The sequence below is a fragment of the Octopus bimaculoides genome, chromosome 4 (assembly GCF_046866305.1).
Source record: "Octopus bimaculoides isolate indiv1 chromosome 4, ASM4686630v1, whole genome shotgun sequence".
Taxonomy (NCBI): domain Eukaryota; kingdom Metazoa; phylum Mollusca; class Cephalopoda; order Octopoda; family Octopodidae; genus Octopus; species Octopus bimaculoides.
Genome location: NC_142931.1, coordinates 25,630,652 through 25,651,382, shown reverse-complemented (window position 1 = coordinate 25,651,382; position 20,731 = coordinate 25,630,652). Strand labels below are relative to the sequence as shown.

At 33.3% G+C, this 20,731-nt stretch overlaps 1 protein-coding gene across 50 annotated transcripts in view; it reads left to right on the top strand.

Annotated features, from left to right (window-relative positions):
- The window catches only part of LOC106881120 (rap guanine nucleotide exchange factor 6), a 457,078-nt gene that overhangs the window by 402,880 nt on the left and 33,467 nt on the right, over positions 1-20,731 (top strand). For 14 of the 50 annotated variants that reach the window (XR_016241432.1, XR_016241437.1, XR_016241433.1 and 11 more), the window contains 15 exons: positions 703-906; positions 1,322-1,430; positions 3,211-3,454; positions 5,017-5,251; positions 5,371-5,435; positions 6,057-6,164; positions 7,447-7,681; positions 7,820-7,919; positions 8,809-8,936; positions 9,664-9,747; positions 10,630-10,776; positions 11,778-11,909; positions 12,312-12,411; positions 14,997-15,104; positions 17,750-17,971. Coding sequence is in view for 43 of the 50 variants with exons in the window: in XM_089350564.1 (XP_089206690.1) it covers positions 703-906; positions 1,322-1,430; positions 3,211-3,454; positions 5,017-5,251; positions 5,371-5,435; positions 6,057-6,164; positions 7,447-7,681; positions 7,820-7,919; positions 8,809-8,936; positions 9,664-9,747; positions 10,630-10,776; positions 11,778-11,909; positions 12,312-12,411; positions 14,997-15,104; positions 17,750-17,971 (2,221 nt within the window). In the remaining 7 variants the exon portion in view is untranslated. Of the gene's footprint in view, positions 1-702; positions 907-1,321; positions 1,431-3,210; positions 3,455-5,016; positions 5,252-5,370; positions 5,436-6,056; positions 6,165-7,446; positions 7,682-7,819; positions 7,920-8,808; positions 8,937-9,663; positions 9,748-10,629; positions 10,777-11,777; positions 11,910-12,311; positions 12,412-14,996; positions 15,105-16,387; positions 16,487-17,749; positions 17,972-20,731 lie in introns of all 50 variants that reach the window. The other 36 variants (XR_016241438.1, XR_016241435.1, XR_016241436.1 and 33 more) reach the window with 6 other exon arrangements.

Genomic DNA, 20,731 nt, shown 5'->3' with positions numbered 1-20,731 from the left:
TTCCAAATTTCCAGCCTTGTACATCTACTAGAAACAAATGTTTTGACCACACAGCTGTAGCTCAGGCCAACAAGCAAGCCATTATGCATTTTCTAAAAATAGCAATCAAATCTCCCTCAACTTGGTCTTCAGAAAGAAAGAACACACAAAATAGCATAGTTACGATGTTTGAAGGATAAATAAGACAGAATGGTCATAAGAGGAACGCTTTTGATTATAGATATACTTGCTCATTCAGGTCTGGTTTTTCACAATATAACCTGATATTGTTCTGTGTTTGATCCAGATCTTTGCTGGTGCAATAGAGCTATGATTGAAGATAATTGATTGGTAACTTTGAATAGGTATCTATTCAGTACCTAGAAGGATTATAAAAATATAAGCCAAAAGGATTACCTTAATTGAAATTAAATTTGCCTTAACCCTTTCGTTACCAACCCGGCCAAAACTGGCTCTGGCTTCATAGTACAAATGTCTTGATTTCATAAGTTTTGCATTAAAATATACCACTAAGCCTTAGTTGCAATTTATGTTCCTAACACTAGCTTAATGATAATCAAATTATTTTACTAAATTCTTTGTTATATTTAAAATAATTGAAAGAAACACAGAGCATCTCAAAATAAATACAGTAACGAAAGGGTTAAGCACTTTTGATAATTTTTGATGATTGTGTAATATCTTTACTTTTATACCTTTCAGAAAATGAATAGTCAACTGCATCTTTTGGAGTTGGCATGTTCCAGCAAAGCACACCCAAGAACAGTAACTCTAACGCGAGCAACTAGAGAAGAGATTTTAAATTTTCTCATTATTGGTGGACTAGAAAGAGGTGCTGGAATCTTTGTAACACAGGTTGAGAAAGGATCAAAAGCCTACGATGCTGGTCTGAAAAGAGGGGACCAGGTATGATAGTATTATTTGTCTATGTACCCCTTACTTTTTAAATTTGATGCCCTTTATCTTTTATTTGTTACCGTGGTCAAGTTGGGACACTGCCTGGAAAGGTTTTTCATTGACCAAACTGATCTCAGTATTATTTTTTAAGTCTGATGCTTCTTCTGCAGGGCTTTCTTGTCAAAGCATTAAGTTACAGTGACATAATTAAACCAATACCGGCTGTTAAGTGGTGGTGGTGGGGACACGAACAGACACAGAGACATTTACATGCTTACACACACACACGTACACTGGGATTCTACACAGTTTCCATCTTTCAAATTCTCTCTGAATGAAATATTTTGGTTATAAATGAAATATTTCTGATGATGAGGATTTACAACTTGGTAATACTGTTTTGTTTGTTTACTTTTCGTTTCAGATTTTAGAAGTAAATGGTGTCAACTTTATTAATGTACCTCACAGTAAAGCACTTGAAATATTAAAAGGGGCCACTCATTTATCTATCACTGTAAAGTCAAATCTTTTGGGTAAGCCTTGTTTTAGTTTCCATTTCTATCATTATTTTGGCTGCATAGTTAATATCACTAAATATTAAAATTATTTCTACTATATTAAATCTTAAACAACAACCTATCTCCTCTTTATTCATGTGCCATTTGTTTTTAGTGTAGTTTAACCCTTTAGCATTTAAATCAGCCATATCTGGCCAAAATAATCAACCTGTTTTATTGTTGAAACTGGCCTGATCAAGCCTTTCACGTCTACCTTACAATGTCATCCTAAAAATAGACCATCACACCATCAAAATCTCAAAGCTATGAGATAATTCATGATTAATTCAAAATAATCTTATTAAATGAGCATTATATGTGACAGAGTAATCTGAATGCTAAAGGGTTAAAATATATTTTGCATTTTACTTAGGGTATATCTTGTGTTAAGATCATATTTTCCCTAACAGTATGTTCTTTTCTTCAATAATTCGTAAAATGTTTTCTATCATGAAGAAAATAGCAAAAAATTGACAATTTGTTTACATATATTATCATCATTACTATTGTAAATATCTTGGTTTAAATGTTAATTTTCCTGACTATTATCACAATATATCCTGTAACAATGTGATGGGAGAAATGTTGTTTTATGTTTGCTTTGCAAAGTAGAAAAATGTTAATGGAGAGATTTAGTTTTGTTGTGATGGCTGATGTAAGATGTGGACTCCTTGTCTTTGTTCCTTTACAACCTGCTAAAGAATAACAAATTGAACTGCCTGGCTAATTGCTGGATGATTGTGTTTATTTGTATTTGAAACGATGAGAAGAGGAGTTGTTTTATTTTTGGTTAACTAAATATGGACGAACATTTGTATAATGCTTTACATGATCATCATTTTACATCCACTTTCCATGCTAGCATGTGTTGGATGAGTCATCACAGCTTGAATAATTTCGTATTAGCCCATTGTACAGTATATATTGTGTCCATTCTCATAGAATCAACACTAAAACGGTTGATAAGTTCTCAGCAAAACAGGCATAAAGTGACCTCACAACCCTAAGTTATCTCTACTCATTTGCCAAACACTCTACCCTGTGTACTGGGTGCATTTTGGGGGACACTAGCACTAGAAGTTGAATAGCTCACCAATCACTCTAGAGAGGATGTTGCGTTTTATTTTATGGCACTTTACAGAAGTTAGGGCCCTTTTATTCAGAAAATATAGAGGGACTAAGTATATTTAAGACCTGTAAACCAGGAAGGAGAAAAGGACAGAGGGAGAGCAATAACAGTAAAATGGACAGAAATTGCAAGAGTGTAGGTGTAGAAATTACTTTGTATCCCAAGCAAATACATTTGCACAGTGACTGAGGAGAGGAATAGGAAAGAGAGTGATGGCAGCAGATAGACCCGAATGGGTGGGTGAAAGGAGCACGAGTATAATGGAATAGGCAGGATTATTTAGGAAGGAATTGAGAAGGATGATGAGAGTGATTGATAAAAGCAGAGGTGGACGAAGATAAGGGTAGGTGATGACTGATGCATGGCAAAAGAAATGGCCTGGAGGCGAATGAGCTATCACTGGCAGTACAGAAAGCGCAAAGTTAGTGTAATGGGTATAGAAAGTGTGATGCAATCTCTTATACATGTCCTAAGGATGTGAGAGTCTGATAGAGAGATGAGAATAATCCAATGCAATCCCTTATACTTTGGCCAAGTGGAGGTTGAGAGAGTCAGAGTGAATGAGGATGATGTGACATGCAGTTCTGTTCCGTTCATCCAAATTATATATGTTTGTTTACGTTTCAGAATTTAGAGAACTTCTAACTGAAAAGAAACGATCCAGTGGCATGAAAGATGAACCAATTAAATTGTATACAGATCACAAACAGAGGCTTTCAGCACCTGATTTAGAAGCATCTTTGGCTCCAGCCATTTCTTCTGTAAAAGAGAAGAAAAATGACAAGAAAGAAAGAGGTTTTATGACAATGACTTATAAGCCGAAGATCCGGAAGGCTTTGATGAAAATGAATTTCATCCCAAAGCTGAACAGGTTTGTGTAGCACTTTATCTTTGTGAGAAATATTATCTTTAAGAATCCTCATCTTATATGTATGCACATCTTTGTCTTTGAAGTAAAATCATTTGGTATGAAAGGTGAAATGTGACTGAAAAACCAGTTCACTACAAACCACATGATGAAAAAATGTATACAGAGAAGATGGAATTAACTAAGCTCCAAATTCCTCAGGTGTAGCGATATTAATAAGTTTTAGGACATCTCTATTAGAAGTCTAGCATATATACAGGATAAAACATATATACAATATACAGGGTAAAACTGCTCTACAAACTTGTTTCGATTAATAAAGAATAGTGTATACCTCGGCTGCACCACTTTAATTAGAAATTGTTACGAGATAATTGAGAATAAGTAAGATAATTTATTTTCTTATAAAATATTTTTAAAAAAAGCTGAAAATTTAAAGAATTATTCACCATTTAATTATATATAGGTAACTTAATTATTTCACCTCCGTATAAAGAAAATTGTTGAAATGTGTCAACAAATTGTGATTTTAAATTGTGTGCAGTTAAATTTTAAAATCCTCTTTCTTTCTGGCATGGGGTTGAATAGATCTACAATACAGTATCTCCACAGTATCATTGTTTATCGTTCGTTTAATGTCCGCTTTCCATGCTAGCATGGGTTGGACGATCTGACTGAGGACTGGTGAAACCGGATGGCAACACCAGGCTCCAATCTAATTTGGCAGAGTTTCTACAGCTGGATGCCCTTCCTAACGCCAACCACTCAGAGAGTGTAGTGGGTGCTTTTACGTGTCACCTGCACGAGGGCCAGTCAGGCAGTACTGGCAACGGCCACGCTCAAAATGGTGTCTTTTATGTGCCACCCGCACAAGAGCCAGTCCAGGGGCACTGGCAACGATCTCGCTCGAAAATCCTATGAAGGCCAGTCAGGCGGTACTGGCAACGACCATGCTCAAAATGGTGCATCCCATGTGCCACCCGGACAAGAGCCAGTCCAGGGGCACTGGCAACGATCTCTCTTTTTTGTATCTCTTTATCTCCGAAGTTCAAGAATTCATAGTATTCAGTCTAATTTTGATAACAGCTTCCCAATAACGTATACCTCACTGTCAACAATCCCTGACCCTTATACATTTATTTGTATTATGTTACTACAAGCATATCTGCCTGTACATGGTTTACTCTTATTGAAAAACATGTTTGGCACCCATCCATTTAAATAAATATTACAAATTAACCCTTTAACATTTAAACCAGCCATATGTGGCCAAAATATTCTTTGTTTCATGTTTGTTGTTCTTAAATTGAACAACCACTTCATTGGAATCTTGAAGCTATGAAATGATGCATGTTTAATTCAAAACAATGTGAATAAAAGGCATTACATTTGACAGAGTAATGAATGCTAAAGGGTTAAACGTTTTATATTTCACTCATTTCTCTTCCCTGACTTCAAAGTCTTTCAGTTATTTTAAAGTGAATGAAATACACAGCTCATATATACAAATTTGGAAATTGATATTCAGTTGATGACTGATTTTGATCTCATTGCTTTTCTTTCAGCAGTGATAACAGTATGAACCATTCAGATGAAAGCTTATATACAAAACCTTCTCGCAAGTCTTCCACGTCATCTTCTACGTCATCATCAACTGCTGGAATGTCTAGCCATCTGTCTATCAGCAACCCTGATTTATCAGTTTCTGGTTTAACAGATGATCCAAAGACAGACTTTCCGGACCATGTCCTTAAAATCTATCGCTCGGATCAATCCTTCAAATATCTTACAGTTTACCGGGTAAGTTTCACTCTTGATTCATATTTAGAATAATTTTTTTATTTAAAAATGACCTTTTTATTAATTTCAATTATAAAAAAAAAATGATTAATTAAATTCATTTATTTAACGATCTACAGGAAACTGATTCAAGAACTGTTGTGATGCTGGCATTGCAAGAGTTTGGGATTACTGACCCAAGTCGGTGAGTTTTTGTTTTCTTTTTCTTTTTTCCAACTAACTAAAGTAAAACAAGTTTGTTTGGTTTTGGTAACTTCAATAGTAACATTTGTGTGTGTGTGTGTGTGTGTGTGTGTGTTTTTTAAAGTCTTTGGTGTAAAAAATATTAATATAATTCAATTTAATTACTACTTACATGAACCTTGTTCATCTAAGTAGTAATTAAATTGAATTATATTAATATTTAGACTAACCTATGGATAGGGAGTAAACTCCAGAGGTATGTAGTTCTAAAGAAGGACTTGCCAAGTGTGTGTGGATAAAATAGGGAGGTACACAGGATTGTCAGGCAAGTTATGACTCAATCATAACTTGTTTGAAGATCTTCTGTACCCACAAGTAAAACACAGAGTAGCAACAGATAAAATATATCATTAATCTCAATGGTATATGTACGTTTTTTTTGGTAACTTTTAACACTAAATGGATATATATATGATATAATCAAGACCAATTATAAGTGATTTATTATATGCATATTTTCCCCTCTTTGATTAAAAACTGTTTGAATTGTTGAACAGTTTATTATGGACACATCATAAATTGTGAATTCAAATATAAATATGTTCTCCTTTGTTTTATACAGAAATTATTGCTTGTGTGAAGTAACAGTAACTCCTGAAGGGTTAACTAAACAGAAGAGGTTACCAGAACAATTACAAAATCTCCATGAAAAACTTGGACTTAACAGCAGGTAAATAATTTTAAACGCCTGTAATATTTTCTTAGTTAGCATTTTAGTGTATCTGTAACTTAAGGAAATAGAACAATAATTTACCTTACTATATATGTTGTTAAACAATTATTATTATTATTATTATTATTATTATTATTAAGAAGAAAAAAAAAGTTGGTGGTGGTGGTGAGCTGACAGAATTGTTAGCATTGCTGGATAGAAAGCTCAGCAATATTTCGCCCATTGCTATGTTCTGAGTTCAAATTCTGCTGAGGCTGTTTCGGGGGTCGAAAAAATAAGTACCAGTTGAGTACTGGGATTGATGTAATCAGCTGATCCCCTCCCTTCCAAATTCCAGGCCTTGTGCATATAGAAGAAAGGATTATCATTAAGGCGGAGAGCTGGAAGGATCTTTAGCATGCTGGGCAAAATGCTTAGTGGTATTTCGCCCATTGCTATGTTTTGAGTTCAAATTCCGCTGAGGTTGACTTTGCCTTTCATCCTTTCAGGGTTGATAAAATAAGTACGAGTTGAACACTGGGGTTGATGTAATTGACTCATCCCCTCCCCCAAAATGGCTGCCCTTGTGGCAAAAATTTGAAGCCATTATTATTGTTATTGAGGTGGTTAGCTAGTAGAATCATTAACAGGCTGGACAAAATGCTTAGCAACATTTCTTCTGGCTTTACTTTCTGAGTTCAAATTTCACCAAGGTCAACTTTGCCTTTGATAATTTTAGGGTCAATAAAATAAGTACCAGTCAACTACTGTGGTTGATATAATCAACTTCCCCCTCCCCTCAAAAACTGCTGGTCCTGTGTCGAAGTTTGAAACCAATATTATTATTATTATTAATATTAGGGTAGTGGATTGCTGGAATCATTAAAACATTGGAAAAGAGATGTTTTGCAGTATTTGTTCCAGCTCTCTACATTGCGAGTTCGAATTCCATTGGGGTCAACTTTGCCTTTCATCCTTTTGGAAGTTGATAATATAAAATACCACTTAAAGTACTGGGTTCAGTGGTATTGACTAACTCCCACTACCAAATTTTTGGTCTTATGCTTGTATTGAAACAATTATTATTTAGCACCATCATGTTACTGTAGTCTTCATCTTTTCATCTGCTTGTGTCATATTTGTGGTAAATAACCATCTTGTACTATCTCTTTACCTTCTAAATTACAGTTGAATCTTGTAGGTTCTTCAAAACAATACCATGTGCAAGGTGCTAGCCATGTCAACTAATCAATAGTACTTCTACTGATGATTTCCATTTTGTCATTCTTTTGTTTTCTAGATATTACTTGAAAGACAACATAAGTACAGGTACTTTGGTACCTGAAGAAATGATGGGCGAATTAATCAAAGAATCTCAGATTAGCCTGTTACAGCTAAATACCATGGAACTTGCTTCTCAATTGACCCTGTCTGACTTTGAAGTGTTCCGTGAGATTGAACCAACAGAATACATTGATGATATCTTTAAAATAAATTCTAAATTTGGCTGTCATAACATTAGAAGATTTGAAGAAGTAAGTGTCTTACATGATATTTCATTTTAAAGTATTGAAGATGCATTAACTTCATCATTGTTTAATGTCTACTTTACATTCTGAGTTCAAAAATAAAGCGAAAAAACATAGCTAATATTTTGTTTCGCTTTTCTTCAGCTTGCAAACCGGGAAATGTTTTGGGTGGTATCGGAAGTCTGCAGTGAAACCAATCCTGTTAAACGAATGAAAATATTAAAGCATTTCATCAAAATAGCGAGTAAGTTTTCTAAATTTATCATGAATGCAGAAAATTTATATTGCTCTCTTCTTGTCTCTCTTTTGTTATTGATGCTGGTAGAATCGTTAACACATCAGACAAAATACATCGTAGCATTTCTCCTGGTTCTTTATCCACTGAATTCAAATCGCACCAAGTTCAACTTGGCTCTTTCATCTTTTCAGAGCCTATAAAATACCAGTCAAATACTGGGAGTTGATGTAATCGATTTGTTCCCATCCCTCCTCTCAAAATTGCTGGCCTTGTGCCAAAATTAGAATTATTTCTTCTCTCTCTTCATTCTTTTTCATTTTCTTTTCATTCTCTCTCTCTCTCTCTCTCTCTCTCTCTCTCTCACTCAGCTGTTTGTCTGTGTCTTTATCTTATTTACAAATGCTTAATCATATTTCAGCTGAAGATTGTAATGTCAGCATCACAATTTGTGGTGGTAGTGGTTATGACAATCATAACCAGTAACAAGAGATTAAAATTTCTATTTATTTGTATTACACCTTATCATTCAAACAGTAAAACATGCACACACACATACACACATTCATATAAGCAGATATACATTTACAGTTATTTTCAAACTTATAGTTTCACTTTCATAAATGTACATTGAATCCTATGTAAACAGATCTGACAATGTACACATTTTCAGAATTACACAATTTTCAAATCTGTAATTACATTCACAAGACAGACTGCTGGATGATTGCATCTAATATTTTAAAATCTTAGTGTCATCTAACTATTATAGACTCATTGATTATTTGCTAAATTAAATGTCCTATTTTTTTGCAAGTAATTACCATTTCTAATTATTTTAGAAATTCAATCTATATTTCTAGTTTGTCTCTGTTAATTACATTTTTCTCTTTTCCAGAACATTGCAAAGATTGTAAAAACTTCAATTCTATGTATGCCATCATTGGGGGTCTTGGACATGGTGCAGTATCAAGACTTAGGAACACATGGGATAAACTACCCAATAAATATCAGAAGATGTTTCAGGTAAGAAAGTGGAGATATTTAACCCAAGATAATTTTCTTGCAAAATCAATATGGTTATATTAGATTTCAGTTCTTTTTTTCTTTTTAGAAACTAAATTACCATATTTGCCAGTGTATAAGACATGATTTTTTTTTTTAAATAAAAAAATATAAAATCCTTTTAAAATTGCTTTGTATCTAATGTGACTGTATTACTGGTGAGAGACTGAGTGTCATAGACTAGGGAGCTGGATAAGCATAAGTCTGCTAGGACCCTTAAAATATTTTGTGTTTGTAGAAGTATAACCAGTTTATTGTGCATAATTTTTTAACAACAAAATCTTGTACAGTCCCACAAGAGTCCTATGGACACTGGTTTAGCACCATTACTCCAGAACCACTAATCTACCGACAGTCTGTATACTCCCACTTTCCTTGCTACCCCACCTTCATCTAAACACAGTTGTTGCACCAATATCTCCAATTGCTCTTACTGTACTCTATTCTTCATCTAAACTCTTTTACCAATCCTTCCTCTTCATACATGCATTTTTATTGGAATCCTTCCTGCTCAAGTTTTCATCTCAACCACTAACTGCCAAGTATTCTGACTGAACATTGATAAGGAGTTGCCTTATTCACGATTTCATTCTCTGGTCAAGTAGCTAATTAGATGGCTGCAAATACTGCCACAACCAACATAGATGAGTGAATAAAGTTAAATAAATCTGATGTTTAAACATTGCAGGATCTTCAAGAGTTAATGAATCCTTCACGTAATATGGCCAAGTACAGAACCTTGATTAGTCCTGAAAATACACAACCCCCAATGGTGAGTAAATTGTTGAATATTGAAGTCCCAATATTGATTTTATTTTTATGCTTTCTATTTTCTTAATGTTTATTTCATCATGCAGTTCTTGCATGTTGCAAACTGCAACTAAAAGCACTAACATTTGTAAGCACATTTAACCATAAAAGACTGCCTCAAAAGCTCCCAATCAAGCATAGAAAGGCTATATAAAGATGATATATATGTGTGTGTTTGTGTGGTCTTTTACAAACTGAGAAACTATAGTAATTAGTTGAGGCTAGAATTTTGTGCCAAAGCAAATTCTTTAATTTGATATGTGCTTTTGTAACTCAGCCAGTATATCTCTGTGAGGCCCAACGCTCGAAAGGAACTTAGCCACTTTGTCTCTGTGAAGCCCAACACTGGAAAGGAACTCAGCCGTTTTGCCTCCGTGAGGCCCAACACTTGAAAGGAACTCGGCTACTTTGCCTCTGTGAAGCCCAACACTCGAAAGGAACTAGGCCACTTTGCCTCCGTAAGATCCAACACTTGAAAGGAACTCAACCACTTTGCCTCTGTGAGGCCCAATGCCCAATGCTCTTTATGTGCCACTAGCATGGGTGTCAGTTACGTGACACCAACATCAGCCATGACTATGATTTCACTTATATGCATATAAATGTAACTTAATGCAACAAAGTGTTCCCTGATGAATCCATTGTGGCTGAGCATCTAAATGTACTTGGAACATCTATTGCAAGGTTCCAAACAACCATAATGGTGAAATGCACATAGGAATTACAATATAAACTTGTTTATCCTTATTTCTAGTATATATATATATATATATATATATATATATATGAAATAAGGATATATATATGTTTGTAGTTACTTATATTCTTTATTCTTCTCTTTCAGTTGCCTTTCTTCCCCGTTATCAAGAAAGATCTGACATTTATTCACTTTGGCAATGATTCTATGGTAGATGGCTTAATCAATTTTGAGAAATTGCGTATGATTGCTAAAGAAATCCGCCATATATGTGACATGTGTTCTGCACGATATGTAAGTCTGAAATCTTTGCAAAAAGTTATTTTTTGGTCCTGGTTTTTCTCAAAACAGCTAGTCATTTTTGATTTCTAATCTTGGAATACATTAAGTCACATAACAGATGATTATCATTGCCTCTTTCTCATTTTTATTATAGTTTTTATTATTAAAAAAAAATTGGTAAAGCTTTGAGCTTGATACCTTACAGTATTATTTTATTTTGAGCACAATTTTTACAAGGTTCAGCTGTACCTTTTGTACTTGAAGAATTAATAAAATTACACTAATCAAGATCAAGTACCAGGGTTGATTTAATTGGCTATATTCCCCCCCCCCCCCCCCTCAACACCTGTAACCTGTGCCCATGCCACAAACCACTTACATGAAGGGCACATCAATGCTTTCCTATCTTTTTTTGTACATTTTGACAGTTACATATGTTTATTTTCAAACTTAATACATGCTTTGTTAGAAATCATGGTACAAGTATTTACCGGAATGTTCTTATATCTATTTTTATAAGGAGCCTATTGACCTCTATATATCATTTCAGTTGTATCAATTGCATAGTGGATGATGCATACATTTTTTGCCTGCCATGCACATAATATGGTCCTTACTATTTGACTGACATGATAAAATCTCAATTTCAAACACAATACACCACCACTGTCACACACAGTTGTAAATAAAACTTAACTTTAATATCTGGACACAAAATGTTCTCTGATGCCCAGTGCTCTCCTACCATCTTCTCTTTTTGTAGTATACAGTTGTTTGATCTTAGGTTTATCCATGTGATATGTGATGTTCTTTAAACAGAATACTGGTGTTACAGCCTATAAAGTCTGTTACAGTCCATACAGCAAAGCCATATGCTACAGGTCTGTTAAATTCTATTTGACAAAATATATGATATTGCAAATATGTTAATGATATTGACATGTCTCTGGTATTTAAATGAATTTTTAATGTTATCAATTTATCAATTATTATTTGGTGTTATTATTATCCAGGATGTAAGCAATATGTGTCTGAATGCACACACTGTCTATGGCAGTTCAACTATCTCAGGTGTTGCAACACTTAAAAGAACTAAAAACAGAAGAGGATCAGCAGTGCCGAATGCTAAAAAGATGTATGAGGAGGTAAGTCTTTTTCTTCCTGTTGAACTTGTTAACCCCTTTTATTAGCATAATTCTGTTGAAATGCACTGTCTTTAATTTTGAAAGCAAAGAATTTGTTTTTAAGCTAGTGTTTGCAACATAACATGAAATTTTGATGAGTAGTTGTAATTTAGATCACATTAAAACCTAGTTTGTTCCATAGAACTAGGGGTGATTTCAGTTAAATTGGTGCCAGAAGGATTAAATCTTTTTTGACCATTGTTTGTGGCAAATTTTTCTAAATCCCTTTTAATTAGAACTGCAATCCTTTTAGAAACTTGCCATGAGTCAAAATTTTCAGTTCTTTAACTATTGTACTCTACATTTAATGTATTTTTGATGACGATGAAGAAATGATTATTTTCTCTTTTTCTTATTTTCCAGGCTCAGATGATCAAACGTGTTAAGTCGTACTTGAATAAAATGCCAGTGATAACTGATGAAGACAAATTGCAGGAGTTGTCCCTTCAGTGTGAACCTCCTCGTAAGTGACTCTTGTCAAACTCCTTGTTTCCAACTCTTTTTTCCTGCTTACCCTTTGTACCATACTCATTACTGTGGGTCGTGTCAGGGTGTTTTAGCACTTGTCTAATCTACTGCAATCAGCATATTTCAGTCTGCTGGTCTTCAGGGAAAGATTAAAAATAAATATGTCTGCTCTTGATTAATTTTGACCTATTCCTCAAAGGGTCACCCCGGACTGATCCATATTAGTGTTTCCCCTTTTATATGGAAGAAGCACTGCCAGCTTGTGCAGTTGCTGACACAGGTGAGTACATAGTTTTTAATGATTCTGTAGATGTGTTGCACATAAGCTGTAGCCATAGAAATGTGGTACTTTCTCATGGATCATTGGTGCAAACAATAGCTCTGATTCACCAAGTCTCATCTCTCACACTGCATGCTTCAAAGCCTATATGTAACTTTGCATGCACAGTAGCACTTCAAACCAAGATGTTTGAATTTCTGTTAGTCAAATATGCTTCTGAGAGGATTTATTTTGTAAAATTCGCCATATATTAAAATTCTTATTCCAAAAGGAAATGCAGTTTCCAATAATTTTTACTTTATCAATTAAACTGATATGAAGGGTTTGATTGAGCTGTCAGACATATAATCATTACCTTGTAGGCTTAGGCATGGTTGTGTAGTGAAGAATTTAGCTTTGCAATCACATGGTCCCAAGTCTGATCTCATTGCATGGCACTTTGGACTAATGTCCATTACTGTAGCTTCTGATTGACCAATACCTTAAGAATGAAATTTAGTAGACAGAAACTGTGTGAAAGCCTGTCATATATATATATGTATGTATGTGTGTGTGTTTTTGTTAATAGCTTTTGTTATATGTTGGCAAACATTGGTGATGACCAGTGTTCTTCAAATATGCTCCACTAAGTTAACAAAGCTCTCTAGGCACTTGCACCATCAGAATTACAGTGAACCAGTAATAGACCGTTTAGAAACTTGGAACCAATGATGCTGCTTTTCACAAATTGCAATATAAAATAAGTTTGTATATCATTACTGAAATTCTCATTCACCACTTACCTACAAGGAAAGAAAAGAGGGAGAGAGACAGAGATAGATTGAATAAACAATTTGTGATTCACTTTATTCATGAGCGGTTTTCTTTCTGCCATCAAATACTATCATATTAAAAATAAATGAGATCTATTATCTTGAGATTTTTCATCATGATTTCTAATAATTTTAATTCTAAGTGTTTTAAATTGTTGGATTTCTCTGCCTATATTTCATGGTAATAGTTTAAGAATGGTGTGCTGCTATAAAATACTTGCTCTGTCACTTTCCATTCTATTTGAACCATCCTAAGGTGGGTAAACAAAATATACATGTTATGAAAGATAAGCATTTTTGTGAACTTAATTTGATCCTCTGAACTATGCTTTCAATCTATTTCAGAATGATGTGACATCATGACATATTAAATATTCATGATGAAAGCCACTTCTTCCTCTTTCTCTCTCCTTCCTTTCATTGTGTATGTTTACATTTAGATTTGGTCAACTATTTAACTATGCTAAATAGACAAAATGTTGGTTCGAGGTAAATCAAAAAAATTTTATAACTAATGATATATGGAGGTGCTTCTAATTTTGCCAGGGTCTCAACTAAATTTTTGGAGTCTTTACTAAAATGAAATGAAATATGTGAATGGATGGTAAATAACATTTTGGGAACGATTATGTTGATTCAAGTATTAACAAGCAGGCTATCAGTTACATGGTTATAGAGAAATGTCTTTCTTTCACTAAGGATGAATGAAATATTTATTTTTAATAAATAACATGATATATGCTTGTGTCTATACACATGCATACATATGTACTTGTTTATTTTCGAATTAGCTTTTACTGCAGTCACTCACCTTTTTTTCCCTCCATTTTTTTTCTTCCATTTATTACCTCAGTCTAGCTAGGTGTAAATCTTTGTAGTGTTGTCACTTACATTTAGGACAGATATTTCCTATTGTAAAATTGAAAAATTAGTAAATTCATTGATGGATGGGTCACCCTTATAAGTTCCAGCTTTGAGGTATCTAGTTACACAAGAAACTTAATAAAAATGATTAACTTTGAGTTTTAGAAAATGTTCCATAAATAACAAAAAACAGTTTGATTGTAGCAAATAAATTTAAAAAAAAAATTATTTGCTGTCATCAAACCCTTTTCTGTTTAGGGAACATTTTCTAAATTGAATAATTACATATAATTGAAAAGTTTTAAGGTTTCTTTATTAGAAAAGAAGATTCAAAATAATTTGATCCATCATATTGTGCAAAAGTGTTTCGTATTAGTAATACTTCTTAAATACTAGCACATAATGAATTTGACTTCATTACTTAGTTTATGTGTACATCTAGATTTCTTCTTCCCTTTTTATTCCTAATTCAATTATTCAAATTTTTGAAATAATTTTAAAATATGACTTACATATTTTCTCATTTAGTTACAGTTTTAACTCTTCTTCCAAATTCTAGAAAATTATAAAATTCGTACTAGTTATTTCTGTGAATATAAGCAGTATTTTTATTATCTATTTCAGCAACTCGTCGGAGAGACACTTCTCCTGCGCTCAACGTTGCTAACTCCAGTGGCGTTACAATAAATGCTAATGATGAAAAACGTTCATATCCTGTTGGTCCAAAGTTTGGTATGTTGTCCAGTTTAGAAATTTCTCTACATAATTTTATTTTCTTGCTTGCCTTCTGAAAATGATTTTTGCTTACATTTTCATATTTTATTTTTTTTTAATGTATTTTATTGTTGTCAATCATTCCTTTGCGCATATTCAAAAAATGCATTATCATAATTTGATATCAGATTTCTGTTTGCTAGCTTTCATATATTCAGATATTGTTTGTCATCATTGTTATTGAAAGAAAGAACAGCAACAATAATGCAGTCTTTCAGACACTGTATTACTGTACCAGTATGCTAACTTTATATTAGCTATACAAATTTTCTTATATGTGTATTTAGAGTTTATAATTATGTGTGTGAATGTGTGTGTATATGCACACACATAATTATAAACTTTAAATTTAATATTTCTTTAGTTGTATTTACATATGTCTTTAGCAATTTAGATATAATATTTCTTGTAGAAAGTTCAATGAAGAAAGGAATTATGCTATAATTTTATCACCCATTACTTTCGTAGAAACAAGAACAGTCACCAAATGAACTTAATTAAGAATCGATATAGGCAAGCATGTTATCATGCCACTTCTTTTTGAAATGTAATATGCTTTTGTATCTTGGATCTTAGAACTAATTAAATTGTTTTTGGAAATAAATTTTCAGATTTCTTGGGTCAGTAATCTTAATGAGCAGATTACTTCTTTATTGTGATCTCTTTTCCCTCCCATTTCGTTCAATATATTTTCTCTCCCAAGACTTCATTATAGATATTTTTTTCTTCATTATTAACTTTAGGTTTTGTTTAGGAAATTCTGCTACGTTTCTGTTCCTGACCTACTGAAAAAAATCCCTTTTTCATAGTGAGTTCTCTTTTACCAACATTTAAGTCAGTGTTATTTTTTTTCCATACACACGTGTTGAATTTTGCTATTCATCCTTCACAAAATTTCCTTCCTCTCTATCAATAGAATAAGCTTTTCTCACAATTTTTCCCATCTCAAATTTCAATCTTTCTCCTAATTTTATTTTATATCATTGGTGTAACACACCCTTGGCTGTTGGTTCATTTTGTCTCACCTTTAGACTACATATTATTCACTGCTATATCTTGTTCTGTAGGCTATTTCACTGGTCTCTGTTTTGTTTCCAGCATTTTCATATCCTCTAGAACCACCTCAATGTAGACGTAGGTCTGTTTTCACAGCTCTCCTAAATATTACATCTGCAGGTAGTCCATTTCTTTGATTGTTTTTTCTTCTGATTATTTTGTTGTTTTAAAACTCCTCCATCCAGGTGCTCATCTCATGCATCGCTGTTCCCCTGGGTCTCTAAGTGCTTTGCAATTTCTTCCTGGAATCTACCCTTTTATAAAGGATTCAAAAAGTGATAGCAGTAAGTGTTAATGTCAGCTTTGCTCTCTTACCTCCCCTTGAATTCTGCAGATTCATGGTTGCATCTTTATAGAGCAGTTTCTCCATCTAACAATAAGTGTGTTTTTCATTTGTTTGTTTTTTTTTCCCCCATCCAGGTGAGTATTTAATGCTGCTCTTTAATCAGCAATTTTCAACAAATCCCTGTTAGTTAGTTGTCTAGATGTTCTTCAAAGCATCATATTGTCTTTGCATCCTCTTTGAATTCCTAACTTACTAACCAAGATAGTTCTTTTTCCACTGTCTATATCACTAAACCATCCAACTTGATTGAATTTTGAAATTCAATTTTAAATAAAAATAATAAAAAAATGTTAAATATTCTGGATGAAATTTTGTCTTGTCAATGTTTTGAGAATCATGCTTTCTGAGAATTATGATCAGACAGTATTTGTTCTTCAACCTGAACTCACAAACTAAAACCTCATTGTGCAACATGTTTCTCCCTCTTTCATTAAACACATTCATTCTTCTTCTAAATTTCATTCTCTTTCTGTATACTTTTACTCAAATTTTTGGTTATGATATTTATTGACTGACTTTTGAATCCTGATGTTCTTTGTTAAAATATAGGAAATTATGTAGGATAGTAAAATAAACTCAAATTTTTTTAACTGAAAAAAATATAAATATGATAAAATCATCCATAAAGGGCATGATGTAGAAAGTGTACACACACATATATATAATATAATATATATATATATATATATATATATATATATATATATATATATATATATGCACACACACTCATACATACAAATATATATATATATATATATATATATATATATATATATATATATATATAAAATCATTGTAATCACCATTTTAAATATTTATTTCTTGATTCAGCTAATTCTTTAAACTTTCAGAAAGACTGTATAACCAGAGCCAGTTTTATTGCTATGATCTTGTGTAACCCTGATGACTTGACAAACTGAATTCTAAACTTTGTCTTCACAAGTTTTTGCTTGTTTATTTTTTTTAATTAATTACTCCTTTTTCCTTTCGTCAGTAATTGCTTCTGTCCATCCCTGTTCTCCCTATGCATGCTCCAACTGAAATGAGCTGACCTGACCTTTTATGTTGTGCTTATCATGTATCATCTTAGCTACAGGTTGTATGAATAATAGAACCTTTAGCAGCAGGATGTGCAAAAAAAAAAAAAAAAAGAAAAGTGCTAGCCCTGTGAATGCATGTTCATTTCTCTTCTTCCCAGGTTCCGAGTCTCCTGAGGCTGTCCGAAAACTTCTGGCTTTATCTAATAAAGTCCGCCCACACAACCCTAAACAACACCATCCCCCCACTCCTCTTACTAGTCCTATAACTCCACGACGACCTACCTCACCAAGGCAAACCAGGTCCGTTCCGGTGCTCCTTTCTCACGAGAGTTCTTCTGTCAACAGTATGAGTAATTTAACTCGCAAACCTAGTCGAACGGGTAAGATTGGGTGCACAACCCACTCTAAGTCTACTACATCTGTCTTTCTCTTTCTGTTGCCTCCAGCAATGCACAAACTTTCAGATGCCAAGAACTTGTGTTGGTTGACAGCTTATTACTACTGTTACCTCTTACTAATATAAACTTCCTCCTTTTAAAGCTTAAGTTCGCCAAACATTGTATTCTAAGTTGATATTATAAGAAGTAAAAAATCTTAGCAAAGCACTATAAAATTGACTTGGATAAGAAAAAGCTTTTTAAAAAATAGCATTCTACAAATACTCTAGACCTTATAATTATGATAGACCAAGTGAATGGAAATTTTTAAGTTAAAGTAAAATTTTTCATTATAAAATTCTGAATTTAGAGTAGTAAAATGGGAATATTGAACTGTTGTAAAATAAATTTTCTTTATAATATAAAGTAACAGCCAAATATTGTTTAGACACTATTTGTTGCATTTATTTGATAGTTTATATAAGATTACAGTTTAAACTAAAGTTATTGTATGCTTGCGATTTGAACTAATCACACATAGATGTTGTTTTGTCATATTTATGTAGATAATTGCAGGCATAGCTTTAGCCCATGCAGTTCTGGGCTTGATCTTATTGTGTGGCACCTTGAGCAAATGTCTTCTACTAATGCTTAAGGTTGGGCAATTCCTTGCTAGCAAAATTTGGTAGATGAAAACTGTGCAACAGCCTGTTGTGTGTGTGTGCATGCATGCATGCGTGCACACGGGTGTAAAGCTGTGGGTTAAATTGCATGCCTTTATGTCTAAGATAACTTGGCAATTCAATGGAAATGAATAACATAAGTATTAGACTGAAATAAGCTCTGGGGTTGATCAACTAAAACTCTTAAAGATGGTCCCCAGGATGGCTGCTGTCTAATGACTTGAGCAAGTAAAATAATAAAGATTTCTTGTCTTATTCTATTTAGATTTCTCAACCAGATTATAGGATTTATAAAATTAAATCTATTTGCCAAGTTTAAAGTATGGCAAATTAAATTTTGTAAAAATATATATTGGGCTGGCAACTAAGTTCCCGTCATTTTAAAAAATTTAAATTTTTTAAAAGGTCTAATAATAAACTACAATTAATTAATCAATAATGTATTCACCCTTGTTGTTTACAACTTCTTCCCAATGTTCAACAAGATTTTCAATACCTCGTTGGTAGAAATCACCCGATTTCGACTTGAAAAATTGATCCAATTGATCTCAATTCTGCATTAGTATTAAAAGAAACTCCGTGCATAGTATTTGAAAGAGATTGAAAGAGGTGGAAATCCGTTGGTGCCAAATCAGGAGAGTATGGCGGGTGTGGCAGCACTTCCCAGCTATGCATTTGAATGGCTTCCTTGGTCATACTGGCAATATGAGGACAGGCATTGTTGTCCAGCAGAAGAACTCCATGCTGCTGATTAGGTCTTTTCTTTTGAATATCTGTGTTGAGTGATTCCATCTGCTGAACATAGAGTTCCACGTTGTCTGTTTGGTTCCATTCAAGCAATTCATAATGGATAATCCCTTCCCAGTCCTACCATACATTGTTTTACGCGGATGAAGATCTTGTTTCATGCGCGGTGTCGCTTGTTTATCGGAGATAAGCCATTCCTTACGCTGATTCATATTGATGTACAGGCACCATGTTTTGTCACCAGTAATGATTTGGTAAAGAAATCGTTGCTTGTGTCCATGAGTTGAACGGTGACAAGCAAGCAAGCGAGCCAGCGGAGATTGTGGCTCGTTGAATTTTGTTGTTGTCACTCAAAGCATGCAGAACCCATACTCCATTCGTCTGAACCTTTCCCATCGAGTGAAGATGCTTCTCTGTAGCAGTGTGGGATCATTCTATTTTCTCTGCCAGTTCCCTTGTCATTTGATCAGAATTTTCGTGCAAAAGTTGGTTTAATCGCTCATCATCGAACTTAACTGGACGGCCAGAACAAGGTGCATCTTTGAGGTCAAAATTTCCATTTTTGAACTTCGCATGCCAATCATGAGCAGTTCTTTCAGCTATGGCACCCTCTCCATACACAGCACAAATGTCGTGAGCAGCTTTTGTGGCCTTAGAACCTTGATTAAAAGCAAAAAGAAGGTGTTGAAAATGCTCGTTTTTCTTAACTTGACATTCCATTTTAATGATCTGAAAATAAACAAAAATTAACTAAAATTAACTAGAAAAATTAACTAGAAAATTAACTAGAAAAAAAAAAAACAAAATTGATTCCAAAATGATTCAAAAATAGAATTCTCAAAAAAAAAAAAAAAAATGATTCCAAAATTTAAAAACGCACTAAATTCCAAAATTTAAAAAAAACAGCGGGAACTTAGTTGCCAACCCAATAGTTTATTTTTCAATATGATAGGTTAACTTTTTCTTGAATGTAGGTTAGTTTTTAATTTAAAAGTTATTTTATAATTAGTTTTAAATATTTCATCCTTTCTTGATTGCAAAAATCCAACAGGATTAGGTTAAACTTACTAGTCGCCTCCAATAATGCTTTCCTTTTTAATCTTACTCGTGTGTAACCTCTGCTTTGAAAATACACAGCTTTCTGCTTCTCCTTTTTATCTGATGGATTTGAAAGCAGTTTCTTCCAAACACTAACTAGATGCACAAAAAGAAAATTTAACATTATATATATATATATATATATATATATATATATATATATATATATATATATATATTTGTTATTATTATTTTTTTTTTTTTTTTTCACCAAATTATGGTAAGTTAGTGACGA